The 21,601-nt window shown below is 42.8% G+C and overlaps 2 protein-coding genes and 1 long non-coding RNA gene across 3 annotated transcripts; 2 read left to right on the top strand and 1 right to left on the bottom strand.

The window, feature by feature from the left end:
* Positions 1–454: 454 nt before the first annotated feature.
* On the bottom strand, positions 455–5,096 carry LOC147214982 (stonustoxin subunit beta-like). Its single transcript, XM_086140271.1, has 5 exons — positions 4,947–5,096; positions 2,836–2,862; positions 2,651–2,713; positions 1,866–2,008; positions 455–1,103 (listed from the first exon to the last, which is right to left on the bottom strand). The coding sequence occupies exons 1-5, from the start codon at positions 4,993–4,995 to the stop codon at positions 684–686; spliced, it is 702 nt and encodes a 233-aa protein (XP_085996397.1). The 5' UTR covers positions 4,996–5,096; the 3' UTR covers positions 455–683.
* Positions 5,097–6,708: 1,612 nt separating this feature from the next.
* Positions 6,709–9,256, top strand: LOC147214981 (tripartite motif-containing protein 16-like protein). The gene is made up of 5 exons (XM_086140786.1): positions 6,709–7,531; positions 7,712–7,744; positions 7,851–7,922; positions 8,020–8,162; positions 8,262–9,256. Exons 2-5 carry the CDS (start codon positions 7,729–7,731, stop codon positions 8,688–8,690), a joined length of 660 nt encoding a protein of 219 aa, XP_085996912.1. The 5' UTR covers positions 6,709–7,531; positions 7,712–7,728; the 3' UTR covers positions 8,691–9,256.
* A 9,447-nt stretch (positions 9,257–18,703) lies between these two features.
* On the top strand, positions 18,704–19,783 carry LOC147214980 (uncharacterized). The gene is made up of 3 exons (XR_015104328.1): positions 18,704–19,429; positions 19,529–19,624; positions 19,694–19,783. It is a non-coding gene; the product is annotated as an uncharacterized LOC147214980 (long non-coding RNA).
* Positions 19,784–21,601: the final 1,818 nt, after the last annotated feature.

The raw sequence follows: 21,601 nt of genomic DNA, 5'->3' as shown, positions 1-21,601 counted from the left end.
TGTTGAGGTTCTCTTTGGGAGTGACCAGGATGGAGAGGATCAGGAATGAGTCTATCAGAGGAACGGCACATGTTAGATGTTTTGGAGAGAAGGTCAGAGAAGCCAGACTGAGATGGTTGGGTCATGGACAGAGGAGGGATAGAGAATATATTGGTAGACGGATGCTGGAATTGGAGCTGCCAGGCAAGAGGTCTGGAGGAAGACCAAAGAGGAGATTTATGGACGTCGTGAGAGAGGATATGAAGGAAGAGGAGGATCCAGAGAATAGGGTTAGATGGAGAAAGTTGACTCGCTGTGGCGACACCTGACGGGAAAAGCCGAAAGAAGAAGAAGAAGAAGAAGAAACACTAAGGAAATGGTCCAGTCCAGCGTCATGAACATAGTTAGTAGCTCTGATTCGGTACTTTGTGAAGACCTACAATGACAATGAGAGACAAAAGTCCACGCTCACACAGGCTTTGACATTTTTTATTTAAAATTTCAATTGCATTTTCTACACCAGATCCCTACAGCTTCATTTCTCCCGGACAAACGATGTCAACAAGAACATACAGAGGAATAGAAATACAGGACGGAATAGATATCAGTATAAATCTATATAAACGGGTCCAAATATCATGGCGTTCAAGCCAAGGCTGGTCTGCAGGAGCTCCGCGGAGCCGCCGCGTCCGTCCAGAAGGTCCTCATTCGTCCTTCCTCAGGAGCGAGCAGTGGGAGTGAACCCCCAACCAGAAACCTGGGATCATCTTCTGTTGGAAGGAGGTCCTGACCTGCTGCAGCAGTTTGACCTCCCTCGCCCCGCTCCCCTCGCCGGCGTCCTCAACCGCGTAGAAATTCAAGATGCCCGCCGGCTGGTCGAGGTAAACCCCCAGCGTGGAGGTTTTCGGCATCTCCGAGATCTGGAAACTCTGACCCTTGTGCCAGGCGTGATAACCGGAGCCGCTCCAGCCGAGACCCCAGGACTCCTCGTTCTCGCCGAGGCCGCAGGAGCCGTCGCTGTTCCTCCTCCCCGCCCGCTCGTACGCCACGCCGGCGACGACCCACCCGGAAAACTCCACCTCCCAGTAAGCCCGGAAGCCCAGGACGCCCTCCTTGCAGAGCACCTGGTAGAACGTGGACATATTGACTTTTTGCAGCAATGAAACAGAAAACATGACTCATGCAGCTTCTGCTGTGCAGAAATCGTCTAGTTCAGTGGTTCTTAACCTTGTCGGAGGTACTGAACCCCACCTGTTTTACATGCGCATTCACCGAACCCTTCTTTATTGGATGGAGGATCGGTTCGTCGATGGGTACAAAGAACAGGCGGAGGAGCCTTTTCATGGAATCTGGCTCCCTTCACCTTGAATCCAGCAAGCGCTATGTTCTTGTAGTTCCCATCTCCATGCAGCTGAAGGAAGCCTTCCCTTAGTTTTGCCGGTGCCGGACTAGAATTGCTCATCTTGTCGTTCCAAATCATGCGGTTAGGACATCGATTCCAATCACGTTCCGTCATACATGTGAATCCATATCGTACGTGTTCTTCCGACCGCTTTCTTTTTTTGCCCGACATAATTAGTACGAAGGGATTAAAATATTAAGAAAGAAATCACATGACGTACCATCACGACGGTCACAAGTTACTACAACTGAGCGCGCCAAAATCCCCGCAGCACGGATAGGCCGAGCTATGTAGCGTGATCACCTGCGGCCGGTGATGTCATCACCAATGTGTGTCTTGACCTCCGCCGAACCCCTGGGGTTCGATCGAACCCAGGTTAAGAACCACTGGTCTAGTTCTTTCCAGGTCTTGGTGGAACAAACCGTATGGAACATCGATCGCCAAACATTAGGAACGATGTTACCTGAACACATAAGATGTTTACCTGCGGGGAGTATTCGTATCTCTCGGGTCGGTCCAACACGGGACAGGTGAGGTCGTCGGTCATACGGGCCACTTTGACCCCGCCGTCCGATATCCACAGCACCTTATTGGCCGTCTTCTCATCGAACGACAGATTGACCCAAACTGATTTAAAATTAGAAAAAAAAAAAATCATCAGGAAAAGGGAATGAAAGTAACAACAACAAAAACAAAAATAATAATAATTATATTAATAATAACACAAAATTATTATTGATACCAAAAATACTGATAACAGCAACAATAACAATAATAATATTAGCACCGTCATTATCACAAATAATGAAAATATCAACGCTAATGATAATGATAATAATGATAATAATAATAATAATGATACAACTAGCACCATGATTATCATAGATAATGAAAATATCAATGCTAATAATAAAAATGATAATAATGATAATAACAACAATAATAATACTATAATCATGGCTATAAATAATTGTACAAGAATTATTATTGATCCCAAAAATATTGATAACAGCAACAACAACAATAATAATAATAATAATAATAATAATAGCAGCATCTTTATCATGAATAATGAAAATATCAATGCTAATTATGATAATACAAGCACAACAACAACAACAATAATAATAATAATAATAATAATAATAATGATAATAAAAATAGTGGCAATTAAAATGAAAAAAATGTTATAATAATACAATTATTATTGATACTGGAAATATCAATAATGGTGATAATAATGATAAAAATAGGCCAAAAAGTGCTTACATTTGACGAGCTCGGCTCTGCATTTGGGCTCTGGTATGTTTGGCTCATAGGCTGGTGTTTTCTCTGGGGAGTTGAGTGACAGTCAGATGTGAGTCAAGGTCACCGAAGATATCAGCCATATGTTCTCATCAACATTCAAAACACACCGGGACGCCGATGCCTCCGGCACGCGGCGGTCGGCTCACCTGTGTTTCCAGCCTTGACCTTTTTGGCTGCGGAAAAGAAACGACAGAAAATAAATAAAGACGGATGAGAGTCGTGCCGACGCCACCGAACCGACACCCTCCGAGCGTGTGTGTGTGCCAGGTGTGTGTCCCGGCAGGCGACGCGAGGTGAGACTTTGTCTCCGTCGGAATTCCCGGGAAACACCGACATGCAGCGGCCGCGGCGCCGTAATCGCTCAGGAGAGGCGCCAGAGAGCTAATTTACCAAATATCGAAAAATAAATGATATTTCAGCGACAGATGGTTGTAAAAATTCCTTTCCGGCTCCGTCGACTCGGCGAAGAATCGGCGAAGACCTTTGTGGAAGTCGAGTTGGAGCTTGCCGCTAACAAAGCCGGCGTCCGTTTCCGTGCGGCGCGGCTGGCGCGTAATGAATAAATGAACGGCCATAAATCGTCTCACTTGGCCGCCGCCTGAAAGCGACCATGTGAGAATGCTAAGCCGGCCGTCCGTAAATAGCGCGAGGTGATGAAAATATTGCTTTGTCTGGTCTCATTACAACCTGACACCGCACAGATGATTAGGCCAAAAGCGGCTTAAGTCCCGCGCCGACATTCCGGCCGGGCTTGTTAGCCTAATCGTGACAGCGTTTGAGAGAATCGCCGGCGATTCCCATTATCGTCGATGCTATGCGCGGGAACGAATGTGATTTCACCGCGAGCCTGTTTGTGAAGGCTAATATTAGCGAGAAAAATCAATATGTTAAACCTTAAACTGCAGCACCGACTTTGCTCCGGATTAAACATCATCCCGCCGTAATCCAGAGGAAGGTATCAGAAGGACGAGCAGGATCTCAGGATACGTCAACACAGACTATCATGACGGATTAAACTTCAGCCGCGACGGTTTCCGCATGACGACGCACCTCCTGCATCGTCAAACAGAAAATCCCGGCAGCTGGCCCGAGACCCAGTAGATCTAGATCTTCCCTCGGCTGGGTGACGCTATTAAAGCAGCGAATACTTACTTTTTGCAAGTGTCCAACGAGAATGTGCATGACTGACACACACTTTTTCACATCGCACTCGATTCAGCACAAACCCTGAACACCAGTGCAGTGCAAATGTCTTATTGCACTGCCACTGCTCGTATCCATATCTATAATCATATTAAAATCATCTTTATCAGCTCATTTCTAAATGCACCGCGGACAGGAAAGCAGGAAGTTGTGTTTCTACACTGTTCATGTGACAATATACACTTTTTTTCCCCATTTATTTACTTTTTCTTTTTTCACACATTAATCTATTTATCCTTCAAGGTGTTTTTTGTGTTATATATCTAAACCAGGGGTCGGCGACCTTTAACACCCAAAGAGCCATTTGGACCCGGTTTCCTCAGAAAAGAAAACACTGGGAGCCGCAATTACTTTTTGACATCTAAAACAAAGGTACCACTGTATATATTGCTTTTTATTACCTTTACACTGTGTATAGACAAGTGTGTAGTGTGTTGCTTCTGAAATTCACAAAGTATTACGGAGAAAATTAAATTTTATTTATGTAATGAACTCATTTTGAGCTTTGGGCTTTCAGAGCATGTAGCGGAACCTTAACCTGAATTTTAAAAATAAATCGAGAAAAAATCACTGTGTCAGTAAACAACAAAAAATAAATATTTGCAAAATATCTTCATAAATTTTTATTTCACCCGGTTTATGGGACTTCTACCCCTGAACTTCTGCGCACAGCATCTGCAAATCAGGACTTTACCGGCCGGCGGGTATACCGGCTTCCGCCGGTGTGACGTTATTTTGAGCGGCGAAAAATAATAAATATAATTTTATTTAATATTTCAAGATCACAATAATCTTCCAACTTAGAACTAAAAGTTAAAAAAAGGAATTAACGCAAATGAAATACACTTCAATTAAATATTCATAATTTATTTTCCCAGCCACTCGGAGCCGCATGGGTTGCCGACCCCTGATCTAAACCCATAGATGTTGCTATTGTTGTATTATTGTTCCGTGTCCTTCTTCATATCAGCTACTATCTCTAAAATTTCACTGCTCTCTGTGTCCCCACAATAAAAGTCTTGAAGAGGAAGAAGGGAAGGAAAATGAGGATTACCTTTATCTGACTTGCGGGTGTCAGAGATGATCCTGGTGCTGGTCGGCATCTCCAGTTCCAGATCCTCCGTCGGAGCGTGGAGCTTTTTGTTTTCCAGGCTGATGTCGCCGTTGTCGGTGTGTGCGATGAGGCGCTGACTGACACCTTAATGCCCTTGTTTTATACCTTCAGCGCAGGTCAGGGGGGCGCTTACGTGGATTCGATGTTGCCAATAAGAGGCTCGGGGTTTGTAACCGGAGCGGCGGACGCACCGATTTTTCCTAAAAAAGGCCAAATGGACGCCCGGATGTCCCGAGGACATCCCTGGAACCCGGCAAAGCCCGCCCCCCTTCACAGAAGCAGCCCGGGACCTTCACACCGCGACGCTAGCGGCATGATTGATGCTGCGTGTAATCACACCCACACACACACACACACGCACACTTCATAGGGAAAGAAGTCAAACACACACACACACATACCACACACACCACTTTGACTGCATTCGATTTAAAGCATTGTCATTGACTGGAAGACCGGACAACGCTGCAAATATCTGTGTGTGTGTGTGTGTGTGTGTGTGTGTTTGTGCAGAAAAATAGCAGGTGTTCGTACACAACCGCGCTGCTTTAAGCAGGAAATAAACAGACTCCGACCGAGACGGAGGGAAAGTGCGGTGCATCATCCGGGGAGGTGACAGAAAGAAGGGCAGGCAGCTGACGCTGAACAGAGTATATAGATATATTTTTGTCAAATGAAAGATATTTGACGGCGCTTCCGTGGAAGACCCGGCCCGTGCTGCAGAATGCAAATCCTCCGTCCTATTTCCTTGGGACTCGGCCATCGGGCAAACCACGCAGCGCCATCGGCCGCTCAAAGCATCCCCTTCTGCATATCGGCCTTCGCCCCCAAGCAGTAAAACAAACCACATAAATATCACATAACATCAGATCAGTCAGAGATAATAAAATGTGGCAAAATTGATTTATCGGCGCTTGCGTAACAGCCCGGCCTCGCGTCAACCCAGCGCGCTTCTTCGGCTCATCAGAAACGCGGCGGCTGGAAATCTTGACCGGTTCCCGATCTCATATCCCGTATCGTTCCTATTTTTGACTTTATTGCCGGCCAGTTGAGTTCAGATTAATAATAAAAGCCTTTTTTATTAGCGTTCAGGCATGGCTATCGGTGTATTCGTATCAACGAGAGGGTTGGGGGGGCGCAGAAGTAAACAGGGTTCAGAAAGGACACCGGTTCCTACCTGCTCGCTAAACCACAACTGTCTATACGTTTCCTAGAGCGCCACATCTGAGTATTTAGCGACAGAGACGGACATACGATGGACATTACAGATAGGGTATTCCATACAAGTATGCTTATATCATATTCATATTCCATACAAGTACGCTAAATATACCCCAATGTGCATCAATATTCTGCAAAGGTACATTATAACCTACATACCCCGCTGCGGGTCATGTGACTGGGGTGACTGGCTCAGGCTTAGCCGGGGTTTTGACCTGCATTTTTCCGTGAGCCCTGCGCCGCCGCATCGCAGAGACCTTCATGCCCGTGGCCTATGTAAGGACAAAAGTTGACCGCCCGTCCTGAACGCCTACTTCGCCGCTCTCCTGTGCAGGGGACCGGAGGGGGGCAACCGAGGTGTTAAATGCTCTGACACCCGGCCAAACCGCTAGCCAAGGCTGCCCCGACCTTCATGCGCCTCCGGCTGCCCCGGCAGATGACCAAATGATCTAAATAAACAAGTTAGCAACATGCGCGGAGGGAAAACAGTAGGGGGACGCTGGAAGGGAACGAGGTTCGATTAAAAAAAAAGGCTCGGCCGTCGCGGAAATTGGGAATCGCCTGCAATCACTCGTAGGACGGTGAGAAATGGAAGCATACGCCGGTGAGCCGTGTGCGTCGAAGAAGATCCAAAGTGTTTTGTCTTCTTGGAGGCTAATGTGAGAAGGGCCTGATGGGGATGAACTTCCCGCAAGAAGAAGAAAGGCCTTTCTTGTCACGTTCAGTTAATACACAGAGCGCAGCACCAGCGAAATTTCACCCAAGTATTCAACCCATCGTGGATGAGTCAGGAGCAGAAAGGTAGCTAAGGGGAGCAGTTAGTGTTGCTCAACAAGACTTCGACAGGCTTGCAGGAACCGGGGATCCACCCAGGAAAGTGGGGTTACAAAGACGACCGGTCTAAACCTCTGCGCCACGCCGCCCCTGTAACCCCTAAAATCAAATCTTCGTCTCTGTTCTTGTTCCGTCTACGACTTCGACCCGCCCTTCATGCCTCTGCTGCCCGCTGACATCAACTTCTGAGAATGGGGTTTTGCAAAGTTACAACGGGATGAACTGTAAAAGTCAAATCCACATCTTTAAAAGACCCGCGGGTGTCATGGGGTCGGGTGTCGGTAGAAATCCCGGTTTGACCCACTGATCCCATTAGTAAGCTCATCATCTCAGCATACCCAACCCAAATGTCCGTTAGGAGCCCCACCAAAACCTTTAATACCCCGCTTGCCCTGTGGGGTATAAAAAGCAGCGGCAGTACTTCCCGGACAGAAGCTCACATCCAAGAAACTCCAACATCGGACAAAACGGTAAGAACGCCGACGGTCTCTGCAGCTCTAGAGCGAGCTACGGAGTCAGGGGGGTGCTTATTCCCAAAATGGCCTCTTTGAAATAGATGATCTACTTGGACCTGCTGAGAAAATCATCTCAGTTTGGTTTCAGATTCACGATTGGACAAAATCTGCATGATTCCTATCATTTGTTTGTAGGAGGAAACTCCAAAGACATGGATTCCACCACGGGTAAGTACGGAAACCGTTGCGACGTCCTTCGGCTCGGCAGGAAACCGTCTGTCACGGTTACGAAAGAGGATCTTCTGCTTGTCACGTGGTCGTCCTTCGTCCGCAGTTCGTTCAGAGAAGACCCCGATCTGCCGGCCGGACATCCCCGAGCCGACATGCAGAGCCGACCTTCTGAAATGTAACAAAAACCACCGTTCTTCAACGTCTTTCAATGTCGATGTCAATGTGGTTCTTGATTCGGATGGCGATAATCCCCCACCCGACCACCGACACAGACTGGATCGACCTCTCTCTGGACGACAAGACGGCCAATAGGATGCTGTGGATCACGGAGGGCGGATGTAAGGTGTCGCGCAAGACGGACGACATCGCTTGCCCCGTCCTGGACAGACCGGAGAGGTACGAGCACGTCCCTCAGGTACGCCGCCATTTCTGATTTACTTTCACGGTCAAAAAAAGTTCAGACCCGATGGAGGTTCTTGTACTTCTGTTGATCTGCGTCCCGGTTCGTCCCCAGGTTCTTTGCAGAGAAGGGGTTCTGGGTTCCAGGGCGTACTGGGAGGTGGAGTACACCGGGTGGGTGGTGGTCGGAGTGGCCTACGAAGGGGCGGCGAGGCGAGGAGGCGACGGACCCTGCGGCCTCGGAGAGAACCAGCAGTCGTGGGGTCTCGGCTGGGGAGGGTCCCACTACCAGGTCTGGTTCGACGGCACAAACAGCGAGATATGGGACGTCCCTCAGAGCACTACCATCGGGGTTTATCTCGACCACCCGGCCGGCGTTATCGACTTTTACGCGGTGGAAGATGCGGAAGAGGGAACGGACGGGAGGATTAGGAAGGACGTCCGCCTGCTGCGGAGGATACGAAGCTCCTTCGAGGGGAAAATGATGCCCGGTTTCTGGGTCGGACAGAAGTCTTCTTGCACCCTGCTCAGGCTGGAGGACTAATTCTTTAAAAATTCCATCGCAAAAAGACGCCCGCCGCAAATAACGGCCGATATATTCTCCCTGACTTTGCATACAGAAGCGTGTGTGTCAATTTGCCGCAACGGATGTATTATAAACTGAATTTAAATGTAAACATTTGCACCTCCGATGTTATTACCCGTTCCGACTGGAGGAAACACACACCGAACCCCTCGCCTTACTGTAAATAATATAAACGCATAGTTGCTTAAAGTGCTTTGTGTGGTTGCTTACTTGAATTTATGTGAAAAATGATTTGGTTTCTCTGCTATTATAATTGCTGTCAGGGCTCAGCATTAACCATAAAAGAATAACTCCTGAACTGACTAATGATAATGTGCACTAATAGAATACTAACAGTATACACTCATAAATGAATAATGATATACACAGAGAAATGAATAGTAAAATACAAGAATGGACTTATAATGATATACGCTGATAAATGAACAACATAAATGAGTAAACTTATAATTGCATACACTAACAAATTAATAATAATATAGACCAGTGAATTAATGAAATATATAAAGTGGCAAGTGAATGTTAATAAAGTACACCTAAAACATGTAGTAATGAGAAAATAAATGGTGAATAAATGAACTAATTATACGGACAAATAAATTCATAATAATAATATCAATATCAATATTCAAATCTTTGTACTTTTTAAGACCTTAAAACACTTTATAGCCTTGACTTTGACACTTTATAGTTTTATTTGTATTTCTTACTCTCCCTCCTTCCTACTATTATTTATTATTGTTATGTTTTACTTGAATCTCTGGCCAAACAATTTCCTTCAGGATAAATAAAGTTGTTCTTATTCTTATCAAATGCTTAATTAATAATAATATAAAGAAATACAATGAAGCGGCGTCAGTGCAGATCCGCAGACTGGGTTCGTGTGATCCGAGTCCATTTTTGTCTGGAACTTTAAATCTTCGCCAAAATCAAGGGGCCATCGGATGTTTGCAAAGTCTCCAATGAAAAAAAACAAACATTCTGAAGGAGTTGGAAAACGCACTTCTCCAAATCCCGGCCCGTCAACCATTCGAATAATGCTTTACGATAAATATGTTTAAGACGGGATAAACATGACACAATTTGCAGCGCCGTATTGAGCGACGTTAACCTGAGGTGATAAGTCACGATGTATAAATACAAGCTTACAGCAGAGGAACATTAATCCATCAATGTCACGGGAGGCATTCGCGTCCCACCGTGCCTCCAGCTGCCGTGGATCATTCATTCTTCACCCCCGCCTGTTAAAAGTGGAGGTCAGGGGATTAGGGTGGCGGCATGAAAGCAGATCCTTGGAAGTAATAAACAGGACCCGTCCCAGCGGCGGGCGGAATATAGGGCAGCATGACGGAGACGTCACTGGACGTTTGCAACCGTTCCGACGGGTGGTAAAAAATGGATTTGATGGTGAGATGAGATTTGGGTCACGCGGGAGGTTTGGTGGAACGGCGAGGTTCACGGCTCCGGGATCCCTCCCTGTGGCTTTTGAAAATAAGTGGCGGGAATTTAATTAAAATGTATTTTATTTGAGTTGGTTGGTTTTTAAAACGTCAGTTTAAATTCGAAGGTGACGGCGATCTTGTAACATCGAAATAAAACGTGTCAGACTTGAAGATCGGCTTTTTTTTATGAATACAAGAAGGACTCAAATTAAAATGTATTTTATTCTTAAATAATTAATTAGAAATAAAATCATTACAATGTATTCTACTTTTAAATAATTAATTGAAAATAAAATCATTAACATGTATTTAACTCTTAATTTATCAAGTAAAAATAAAAAAATAAAGCGTATTTTTTACTTAAATAATTGATTAAAAATAAAATAATGAAATTGTATTTTATTTTTCAATAATTGATCAAAAATTAGAACATTAAAATGTGTTTTATACTTAAATAACCAATTAAAAATAAAATGAAGTGTATTTTTCTTAAATAGTTAATCAAAAATAAAATCATTAAAATGTATTTATTTGAGTTGGTTTTTAAAACGTCAGTTTAAATTTGCGATCTTGTAACATCGAAATAAAACGTGTCAAACTTGAAGATCGGCTTTTTTTCATGAATGCAAGAAGGACTCAAATGTACTCATATTAAAACGTATTTTATTCTTAAATAATTAATTAAAAATAAAATAATTAAAATGTATTTTATTTTTACATAGTCAATTGAAAATAAAACCATTAAAATGTATTTTATTCTTGAATTATCAATTAAAAATAAAATTGTTAAAGTGTGTTTTTTTCTTAAATAATTGATTAAAAATGAAATCATTAAAATGTATTTTATTTTTAAATAATAAATTGAAGATAAAATCATTAAAATGTTCTTTATTCTTAAATTATCGATTAAAAATAAAATAATTAAAGTGTATTTTTTTCTTAAATAATTAATTAAAAATAAAATCATTAAAATGTATTTTATTTTTAAACAATCAATTAAAAATAAAATAGTTAAAGTTGTTTTTTTCTTGAATTATTAATTAAAAATAAAATAACTAAAATGTATTTTATTTTTACATAGTCAATTGAAAATAAAATCATTAAAATGTATTTTATTCTTGAATTATCAATTAAAAATAAAATAGTTAAAGTTGTTTTTTTCTTAAATTATTAATTAGAAATAAAATCATTAAAATGTATTTAATTTTTAAATAATCAATTAAAAATAACATAGTTAAAGTGTATTTTTTTTCTTAAATAATTAATTGAAAATAAAATCATTAAAATGTCTTAACATTTCTTTTATTTTAGTTTGTACATGTTTAAAATGTCATTTTAAATTTGAAGGTTATGGGGATCCAGAAACATCAAAATAAAATGTGAGCAAATTTTTTTGCTGCTCCAGTAAAAGGATGACAGCACATCGAGAGAGGACGGCATTTTTGGTTTGCTGCCGGTGGAAAATTTAAGTTTGGAATGAAATTGACTATTTTGAGAGTATTTTGCTTAAAAGTAACCTTCAACCCAATGTGTTTTCTTGGAGTTCTAAATTGTTGCATGCAAAAATGTCATTTTCACTGCAGTTGTTCATTGATGTAAAAAAATGCAACATATATTTTTTCCTGGCAAAGTCCTCTTATCTTGGAAGCTGGACTTGAATTTGAACATGAACAACCCCCTTCGACCTAGTTTCTGCACACAACTCTTCCATTTAAATAACGTTTAAATTGAAGTTTATATAACTTCCATAATAAATAATAACGACTACAACTGAAACATCTTTAACCAAAGAAACTCAAGTCCGGTCGCCACGACCAGAAGATTTTGACAAGAATTCACCAAGACCTGGACAACTGGGAACCTCCACGGACAACACGTATTGTATTCATACATAGCATAAATGCAAAAAAAAAAGGTTATACCGTGCTAATTCATTTGAAACGGGTCTGACTGGCTCTTTGAGCAGCAAAGGTCACAGAGAGAACGTCTGAATGTTCACATGATGTGCGAACGAGAGGGTGAATCGTCGTCGGCTCCGAGATCGAACGCTGACCGACGGCTTCTCGCCCAACGACGGCAGGGATGACGAAGGAAAGTGTCCATCTTTGCATCCTATCATGTTTTTTCTGGCAATGTTATTGATTACAATAATCTCTGAAATGTCTCGGTGCACTTTATAACGGCTGAGAGTCAAGATTCAAAGATTCAAAGCATTTATTGTCACATGTACAGTGTTCCTACTTTGCTGTCCGCAGTGCATTGGGATCGGTGCTGGTACACTGTTATCAATAAATATGATTATAGATATGGAAAGTCAATTTTAATTGTTCTCAACAACGCCAAATTTTCTTCCCATCTTACTGTCCTCTAAGAATTCACTATTTGAGGTCTGAACTCCAACGTGTAGAACAACGTCCTTACAAAGTATTTATATTTATTCATAAACGCTCGCACCTTCACATGCATTCACTGTTCTGTCGTTTTTATTATAAATACCAGTAACGCCGGTGATCGGCGAGAGAGGAGAAGCCGTGGAAGAGAGGCAGGTGATTGGCTGTGGTGACCTCTGGTGGGAAGCAGAAGACACGTCAACGATTATTACCGGTAAGTGTTTAATTAAAACTCGTAAAAACCGAACGGCGATCCCGACTTCCCGGCATCCGTCGGTTTAATGCCGGTCGTGAGGTCAAAGGTCGCGTCGATGTTTCGGGCCAGTGATTGGTGACGGTTCACACATTTACAGTCATTGTTTTGTTTTTATTTCTATTTCACAAGTGTTGTTTGGCTCCCGGTGTTTTCATCACGCTAGTGATGAGGAAGATTTTATTTAGTTTATTCACTACTATTTATTTCTGTCACTATTTATATTGATGTTTTGTTCCGGTTGTGTATTTTCCCCCCTTACGGTTCCTAGATATTGTCCTTCGTCAACCCTGATGTTGTTGTCGTCTATTTATTCATGGATTTGTTTTTTGTTTCGTTGTCTTCTGCCTGTGGAGGCTCCTCTCTGGGAGCGAGGAGGGTGGAGAAGATCAGGAACCAGTCCATCAGGGGGACGGTACGCGTTAGATGTTCCGGAGGTTGAAATCAGCTCGAGATGGTTTGAAGGAACAGAAGGATGCTGATGTTGGAGGAGGTCCAGAGAGGAGGTTTATGCATGGAGGGAAAGGTGGAAAGCAGATGATTGGCGGCCCAGAGGAGGAGAAGAAGACTATCCGATGTATCTCCAGCTACATTTTGGGTCGCATGTTTATCAGAGATGAAGCCCAAAACCATTTGTTGTCAAAGGGACCATCCGTGAACCCTGAACCGTGTTTTTGAAGACGTTGATTCTGAAGGTTCATCCTCTCTGTGAGGAGCATCCCGGCAGCTTCACGTCTTCTCCTTGTCTTTGACTCCCCCTGCTGACCGGCAGCGCTCTGTGCCGCCAAACACAACTTCTAGCAATGACATTTGTCCAACGCTCCCCCTTCTGAATCGTCTCCATGGAGATCATCTGTACATCCATAAAACACACGGGTTTGAGACAAACACGTCTGAAGAATGACGTGTTACTTGGGTTCTTTTAGGATTTGGTCGAACCGAACAAGAACCAAAGCAACCGCCTGTTTGTCCTGTTTTGAGCAAGTAACCATTGCTAAGCTGATGGTTGTTGCTGGTGTGGAAACTCTTCTGGTCGAGACCACAGTCAGGATCCTGCTGCACCTACAAGGAGTTCTGCTCCGCCTCGCCGTTGCTACGACTCAGACCCGATCGGGTTCAGAAACAAACCAAAGGATGTCCGTCAGAGGGACGGCGGTCAGACAGGAGCCGCGAACGGCCGTCAAGTATCTCTTTATACACCTGGACGCAACATTTACTGGATATTATCTACATATATTATCTGGATATTATCTACAGCACGGATCTGTAGATACACCGTTTTTACAGTGGTTACAGACAAAATGCACGTTGTATACCTACACTGTATATATACAGTGTGTAAAGAGTATATATACAGTGTGTAAAAACAGTGTGCACAGTATGTATACGGTGTCTATAAGGAGTGTGTAGAGTGTGTATATACAGTGTGTACGGTGAATATATACACTGTATATAGTGTATATACAGTGTGTATATGGTTTATGTAGGGTATGTATATACAGTGAATATGTACAGTGGGTATATGTACTGTGTAAAGTCTATACACACAGTGTTTATAAGGAGTGTGTACAGTGTATATATGCATTGTGTACAGCGTGAATATACAGGTGTAGACACAGTTTGTACAGTATGTATAAAGATTGTGTATATAGGGTGTGTATATGTAGTGTACAGTGTGTATATAGAGTGTGTATATGTAGCGTGTACAGTGTGTATATAGAGTGTGTACTGTATATGTAGAGTGTACAGTGTGTATATAGAGTATGTATATGTAGCATGTACAGTGTGTATATGTAGCTTGTACAGTGTGTATATGGAGTGTGTACTGTATATGTAGTGTGTACAGTGTGTATATAGAGTATGTATATGTAGTGTGTACAGTGTGTATATGTAGCTTGTACAGTGTGTATATGGAATGTGTACTGTATATGTAGTGTGTACAGTGTGTATATGTAGTTTGTACAGTGTGTATATAGAGTGTGTATATGTAGCGTGTACAGTGTGCACAGTGTTTATATATAGTGTGTACGGTGTGTATATGTAGTGTGCACAGTGTGTATATGTAGTGTGTACAGTGTGTATATGTAGTGTGCACAGTGTGTATATGTAGTGTGTACAGTCTGTATATGTAGTGTGTACATTGTGTATATAGAGTGTGTATATGTAGTGTGCACAGTGTGTATATGTAGTGTGTACAGTGTGTATATGTAGTGTGCACAGTGTGTATATGTAGTGTGTACAGTCTGTATATGTAGTGTGTACATTGTGTATATAGAGTGTGTATATGTAGTGTGTACAGTGTGTATATGTAGTGTGTACAGTGTGTATATGTAGTGTGTACATTGAGCCGCCAGCAGTGACAGTCTGTGTGGTGACATTTAGCAGAGGATGTTATCTGTGATGAAGTGATGCTCAGGGTCCAGGTGTTGCCAGTGTGTGAGGAGGTGGTGTGTGTGTGTGTGTGTGTGCGGGGGGGGGGAGGGGGGGATTCACGCGTTCATCGGCGTGATGGCGTGTGGAGGAAGAATCTGTTCCCAGAGGGCGAGAAAGTGTCATTCACCGAGTGGAGTGTGTTTGGGAGCATCTCACCACAGGACGGTGCCACGGCGTCATGAGTGGGGGGACGGCGGCGACCCGGATGGCTGCGCTCCCCTCCACCGCGCTCTGATATTGAGGAAAACCCCGGCATATTCTTCCTTTCAAATTCAAGAAGTATTTCTGCGACTTGTGCTTTAAAACTCAAGAAAAGTTGGAATATGAATGCAGGAGTGGATTATAGTTAGGGTGAAAATGGAGTTATCTTTATGAATGACTGACTGACCGCCGCTGGATGTCGGTATAAATCTGAAAAGTGCATGAAGATCTCGCTGCAGGGACGGAAAATATTGCCACCGCCGGAAGAAAGCAACGGGAGGATTTATAGTCTTCGCCCTGCGCTCCTGCGTTTCCTCAACACAAAGAATATTTATTTGTTCAAATCCTCATTTCCTCACAAAGTGTCCAAAAGCGCACTCGTGTTTTATTATAAAAGGCGAAACGAAAGCGCCTCACTTCCCGTCCAATCACGGCCGCGACCGTCTCTGAACGGTCCAATCGGTGAAAGCCCCCCCTCTCTATATTTACAGTTGCCTTCCAGTTCAATTCCCTTATCAGATGCTAGCCTGGATTTGGAGGCCGGCCGTAAGCCTGCAAATTTATCGCGCCGCGTCACAAAGCGGCGGACGAAAAGCGTCCGAGGCTCCTCCTGGAAGTCGCCGTGAAATCCGTGAACGTCTGCAAACCCGATAAAAACGCCCGCCTGGATATTGACGGGATTATCGCCGCGGGATTGGAGGCAAATCTGGAGTCGTAGCATCGAAGTGGACGTAAAACACACACACCTGCAGCGACGCAACTGGTTTCCACCACCGTCACCAATCACAGGCCAGAAACATCAACGCGACCTTTGACCTCACGACAGGCGTTAAACCGACGGATGCCGGGAAGTCGGGATCGCCGTTCTGTTTTTACGAGATTTAATTAAACACTTACCGGTAATAATCGTTGACGTGTCTTCTGCTTCCCACCAGAGGTCACCACAGCCAATCACCTGCCTCTCCTCCACGGCTTCTCCTCTCTCGCCGATCACCGGCGTTACTGGTATTTATAATAAAAACGACAGAACAGCGAATGCATGTGAAGGTGCGAGCGTTTATGAATAAATATAAATACTTTGTAAGGACGTTGTTCTACACGTTGGAGTTCAGACCTGAAATAGTGAATTCTTAGAGGACAGTAAGATGGGAGGAAAATTTGGCGCTGTTGAGAACAATTAAAAATGGCTTTCCTGCCTTTTTGTCGGATTCAAACGCATTTTATCAGTTGAGAAGACGAAGGGTGAGCATATCTATAATTATATTTATTAATAACAGTGTACCAGCACCGATCCCAATGCACTGCGGACAGCAAAGTAGGAACACTGTACATGTGACAATAAATGCTTTGAATCTTTGAATCTTGACTCTCAGCCGTCATAAAGTGCACCGAGACATTTCAGAGATCATTGTAATCAATAACATTGCCAGAAAAAACATGATAGGATGCAAAAATGGACACTTTCATTCGTCATGTGGAGGCCGGAGACGATCTCGGCTGTCGTTGGGCGAGAGGCCGTCGGTCAGCGTCCGATCCCGGAGCCGACGACGATTCACCCTCTCGTTCGCACATGATACGGACATTCAGCCGTTCTCTCTGTGACCTTTACTGCTCAAAGAGCCAGTCAGACCCGTTTCAAATGAATTAGCACGGTATAACCTTTTTTTTTTGCATTTATGCTATGTATGAATACAATACGTGTTGTTGTCCGTGGATTCTTGTCGTCGTCCCAGAGGCTTCTTCCCTTCTAATGACCTGTGGGGAGTTTTCTGATATAACCGCTGGAGTTTTGGACGGTTCCGGGTCATGGCGGCTTGTTATTTAAATGGAAGAGTTGTTGGCAGAAACTAGGTCGAAGGGGGTTGTTCAAGTTCAAATTCAAGTCCAGTTGCCAAGATAAGAAGACTTTGCCAAGAAAATATATGTTGCATTTTTTTGCATCAATGAACAACTGCAGTGAAAATGACATTTTTGCATGCAACAATTTAGAACTCCAAGAAAACACGTTGGGTTGAAGGTTACTTTTAAGCAAAATAGTCTCAAAATAGTCAATTTCATTCCGAACTTAAATTATCCACCGGTAGCAAACCAAAAATGCTGTCGTCTCTTTATGTGCTGTCAACGAAAATATTTGCACACATTTTATTTCAATGTTTTCAGATCGTCATCACCTTCAATTTTTAAAAGACATTTTAAATATGTATAAACTAAGATAAAAGAAATGTTCAGACATTTTATTTTTTTATTTTTAATTAACTATTTAAGACTACAATACATTTTAATTATTTTATTTTTGATTAATCATTTAAGAACAAAATAAATTTTAATTATTTGATTTTTAATTAATTATTCAAACATAACATATATTTTAATTATTTATTTTTTAATTAATTAATTAATTAAGAATAAAGTACATTTTAATTATTTTGTTTTAAATTGATCATTTAAAAATAAAATACTTTTTAATTATTTTATTTTCAATGAATCATTTGAAAACAAAATAACCCAAAAATAACTAACCCTATTTTTAATTGATTTTTTTAAGAATAAAATAGGTATTCATTATTTAATTTTTAATTAATTATTTAAAAAATAAAATACATTTTAATTATTTTATTTTCAATGAATCATTTGAAAATAAAATACATTTTAATTAAACAAGTAAGAACCTACTTGTTTAATTAAAATGAATAAAAAAAAAAATCTACTCTGAGAAGCGTTGCTCCATTTCAATTCTTGCAGCAGAAAAGCTGCTGGCTGCGGTGAAGGGTATCGGCCACAGGAGGTCAGCAGCCGGAGAGACACGGTGTTTGTAACTTTCTACTCGCTTCACTCCCAGATTGAGCTGGAGACGTCGCAGCCTGAGAGCTGCCGCTTTCACACCAGAGGCGACTTCCAACTGTACAAACTGTGATTCTGCCTTTAGCTAATATCGTCATGGACCGCGGCACTTTTGGTCAAGAACGAAAGAAAAAAAAAAAAAAAAACAACAAAAGATTCTCCGAAGCGACTTCCCTTGTCCACACATCGCCATCCCAGTTTCCCTGTCACGGGGCGGTTTTGACTCAAGGACCACCCGGAGTCCACGCAGCAGCCGAGGCCCTCAGGTGACCCCAAGACGGCCGCTGCCAAAGTGAAAGCTTCTACGAAGTGAACGTCTTCTCCAGAGAAGACTTCAGAGCAGCCTCGGGTCAACATCCTGTTCCCAACGCCAGCTGACTGTAAGCACGACGTCTTTGGATGCTCCCTGGCTCAGGGGATATTATTCTAGAAGACCACATGCAATCTATACGCTCCTAAACGTACGGCAGCATAAGTGGAAGGCGGAGGGGACCCCCGACCTCAGGGCACATGGGGTGACACCTGTTGAGTCACTCAGAGAACCTGAAATCCTGAAAACGAAAGTGTAAAGTATAAAAACGCGCCCTCGGAACGGGTTTGGAATACCAACATCACACGAGACACCGGAATTACTTTCAATTGAGAATAAATAGGGTTCCTCGGCCGATGGGACCTCCTGATCTGCTCCACGTACCAAGCGACAAACATAATAGGAGCCTCCAAAGCTCTCGGCGCCGGGGCCAACACAAGTGTCACATTACCTTGACTGAGTTTCCCCCGAGTGGCTGACAGATGACGTGTCGTTGGCCAAGTGCGGCGCCGGCCGATCCGATCACACACACTCCACTCATCACTGGCAGGGCCGAAGGGCTAATCTCCAATTTCGCTTCAGAAATCATCTTCATTGTCCAATCTCCCGGGGACGATTTTTCACGCCGGACGTTCTCGAGCCCCGGTTCGCGCCGGGGTTTCGCTTCGTCCGCATTTCTTCTCACAGTCCAGATGGCGTTTCCGCGCTTACATCGCATGTACTGTAGCGCGTCGCGTCAAAAGTCATTTCGGCCATTTTCGGTTTGCCGAAGCCGCACCGACAACCACCTCCGTCTGGAAACCCAGACTAATCGATGCCTCCCGCAGGTGTTTTCCTCCCGGCTAATGAATTACACCTTCGCTCCGCGCATCAGCCGCCTCGTTGTAAATGCATAACTAATCATATGAACCTTATCTTTGTTTTAGCTGCTGCAGATTTCCACCTCCTGGCAGGAGAAGCTCGCGTCTTAGCGAGGGACTATCTGCATCTGCGGCCTGTTTGGGAGATACAGGAAGGGAAAGGTAAGCTCCTCAGGCCACATGTATCTTCTGGTCCTCCCTTCCTGTATCGAAGATCTACTTCTTTGCCAGGTTATCCACAGCAGCAGCAGCAGCAGCGGAGGAGGAGGAGGCCTGAATCCACTTCCTGCGACTGGTTTCTGAAAGATAAAGGAAGAAAAGGCATGTAAATGTCCCGTTGTCATTGTTTTTCACAGCGGTTTGATAGACTTGGCAGAGAGAACCACGGTGTTTTACGCAGGTAACCGCGGTTTAAAAGGCTATTTGTCGTGTTTGGTGGTTACATGGAGTTACAGAATTACATGGGGGAAGATATATTTTGTTAAAAAAAAATCACAATAATATTTGATCTCCTTCAGATAAGAGCAATTATCCAATTAAGAGCCCTTATTTCTATTGTTAATTCATGGTGGAGATTTCTATTTGAGTTTTTGTTTATTTGATCTTTGAATGCATGAAACTCAAAAGGCATCTCGGAGTAAACTTGGCAGGAGTATCTGGAGGTGGAAATCCAAACAGGGTCAGGCTGCTCAACGTTCTTCCATCCATCCAAAGCAGTTTGTGCAGACTAATATGTCTGTATTATTATTCAGTTTTGTTCATCCAATGAACCAGCTGTGCATGAAAATGATTTACTGTACGCTCCTCGGGCTTGACCTGGAAAGTGCCGACTCGCCATTTTAGCTCGTGTGTGTGTGTGTGTGAGTGTGTGTGTGTGTGTGTATTTGTGTATTCGTGCATGCATGTCTATGTATGTATGTATGTACGTATGTGTGTCTGTATGTATGTATGCATGTCTATGTATGTATGTATGTACGTATGTCTATGCATGTATGTGTGTGTACATGCATGTATTTTTGTATGCATGTGTGTGTGTGTGTTCATGTACATATACATGCATGTATTTTTATCTGTATGCATGTATGTATGCATGTGTGTGTGTGTGTGTGTGTTTGTGTGTATGTATGTATGTATGCATGTCTTTGTATGTCTGTATGTATGTAAGTATGCATGTATTATGTGTGTGTATATGTATGTGTGTGTGTGTGTGTGTGTGTGTGTGTATGTGTCTATGCATGTCTATGTATGTATGTACGTATGTGTGTGTGTGTATGTATGTATGCATGCATGCATGTCTATGCATGTATGTGTATGTGTGTGTATATGCATGTATTTATGTATGTATGCATGCATGTGTGTGTGTGTGTGTTTATGTATGTATGCATGCATGTATTTTTGTCTGCATGCATGTATGTATGCATGTATTATGTGTGTATATGCATGTGTGTGTGTGTATATGTATGTATGTATGTATGTATGTATGTACGTATGCATGCATGTATTTTTGTGTGTATGTATGCACGTATGTGTGCATGTGTGTGAATACAAACATACCTGCTGTATATTCGCAATTGAATGCATATATGTATGTATTTATTTATTCATTTAAGTACTTAGTTAATCATTCATGCTTTTACTTGCTTATTTTTCTTGGTTTAATTCATTTGCACATAAAAGGAGAAGAAAAAAATATAATAAAAAACAGTGTCTTTGTTTGTTTTTGTAGATTACGGAGGTTCAACAAAAACCAACATAGAAGAAATGAACTGGAAGAGCCAATAAAACACATTGATGCTTTACATGTGGCCCTACAATTAAAATATCATTATTTGTTTGTTTAGATTCATTTAGCAAATTAGCCGAAGCTTCATAGCTTAGCATAGGTGATAACCCTCCTAACAGTGACGAGGAGCCGACTGACCTGACGCTTACACCGAGCTACATGCTTGGCGCCGTATCTGAGATGCTTGAAGATTAGCATTGGTAATAACGCTGACCCGGAGTGTCTGGGGTCACTTCCCGTAACCTTGACGACCTCCCGCGGGGAACCTGCGCGAACAAATCTGCAGACAATGCAGATAAATCACAGAGGAGCGCTGAAGACGCAGCCACCGCCACACCGGGGTGTTTTCTATCCTT

The sequence above is a fragment of the Fistularia commersonii genome, chromosome 33 (assembly GCF_037954325.1).
Source record: "Fistularia commersonii isolate RoL2024-O1a breed Wild chromosome 33, RoL_Fcom_v1.0, whole genome shotgun sequence".
Taxonomy (NCBI): domain Eukaryota; kingdom Metazoa; phylum Chordata; class Actinopteri; order Syngnathiformes; family Fistulariidae; genus Fistularia; species Fistularia commersonii.
The sequence above is the reverse complement of the archived record's forward strand: the minus strand, read 5'-3'. Positions and strand labels throughout refer to the sequence as shown.

What these genes read in the sequence shown, in the direction of transcription:
- LOC147214982 (XM_086140271.1), bottom strand. Translation starts at nt 4,995, where the DNA reads ATGCCGACCAGCACCAGGATCATCTCTGACACCCGCAAGTCAGATAAA. An exon ending in GGTCAAGGCTGGAAACACAG is followed by an intron (nt 2,714 to 2,835) that starts GTGAGCCGACCG and finishes TCAACTCCCCAG; the next exon opens with AGAAAACACCAGCCTATGAG. An exon ending in GATACGAATACTCCCCGCAG is followed by an intron (nt 1,104 to 1,865) that starts GTAAACATCTTA and finishes ACGTTCTACCAG; the next exon opens with GTGCTCTGCAAGGAGGGCGT.
- LOC147214981 (XM_086140786.1), top strand. An exon ending in CAGAGCCGACCTTCTGAAAT is followed by an intron (nt 7,923 to 8,019) that starts GTAACAAAAACC and finishes CCACCGACACAG; the next exon opens with ACTGGATCGACCTCTCTCTG. An exon ending in GGTACGAGCACGTCCCTCAG is followed by an intron (nt 8,163 to 8,261) that starts GTACGCCGCCAT and finishes GTTCGTCCCCAG; the next exon opens with GTTCTTTGCAGAGAAGGGGT.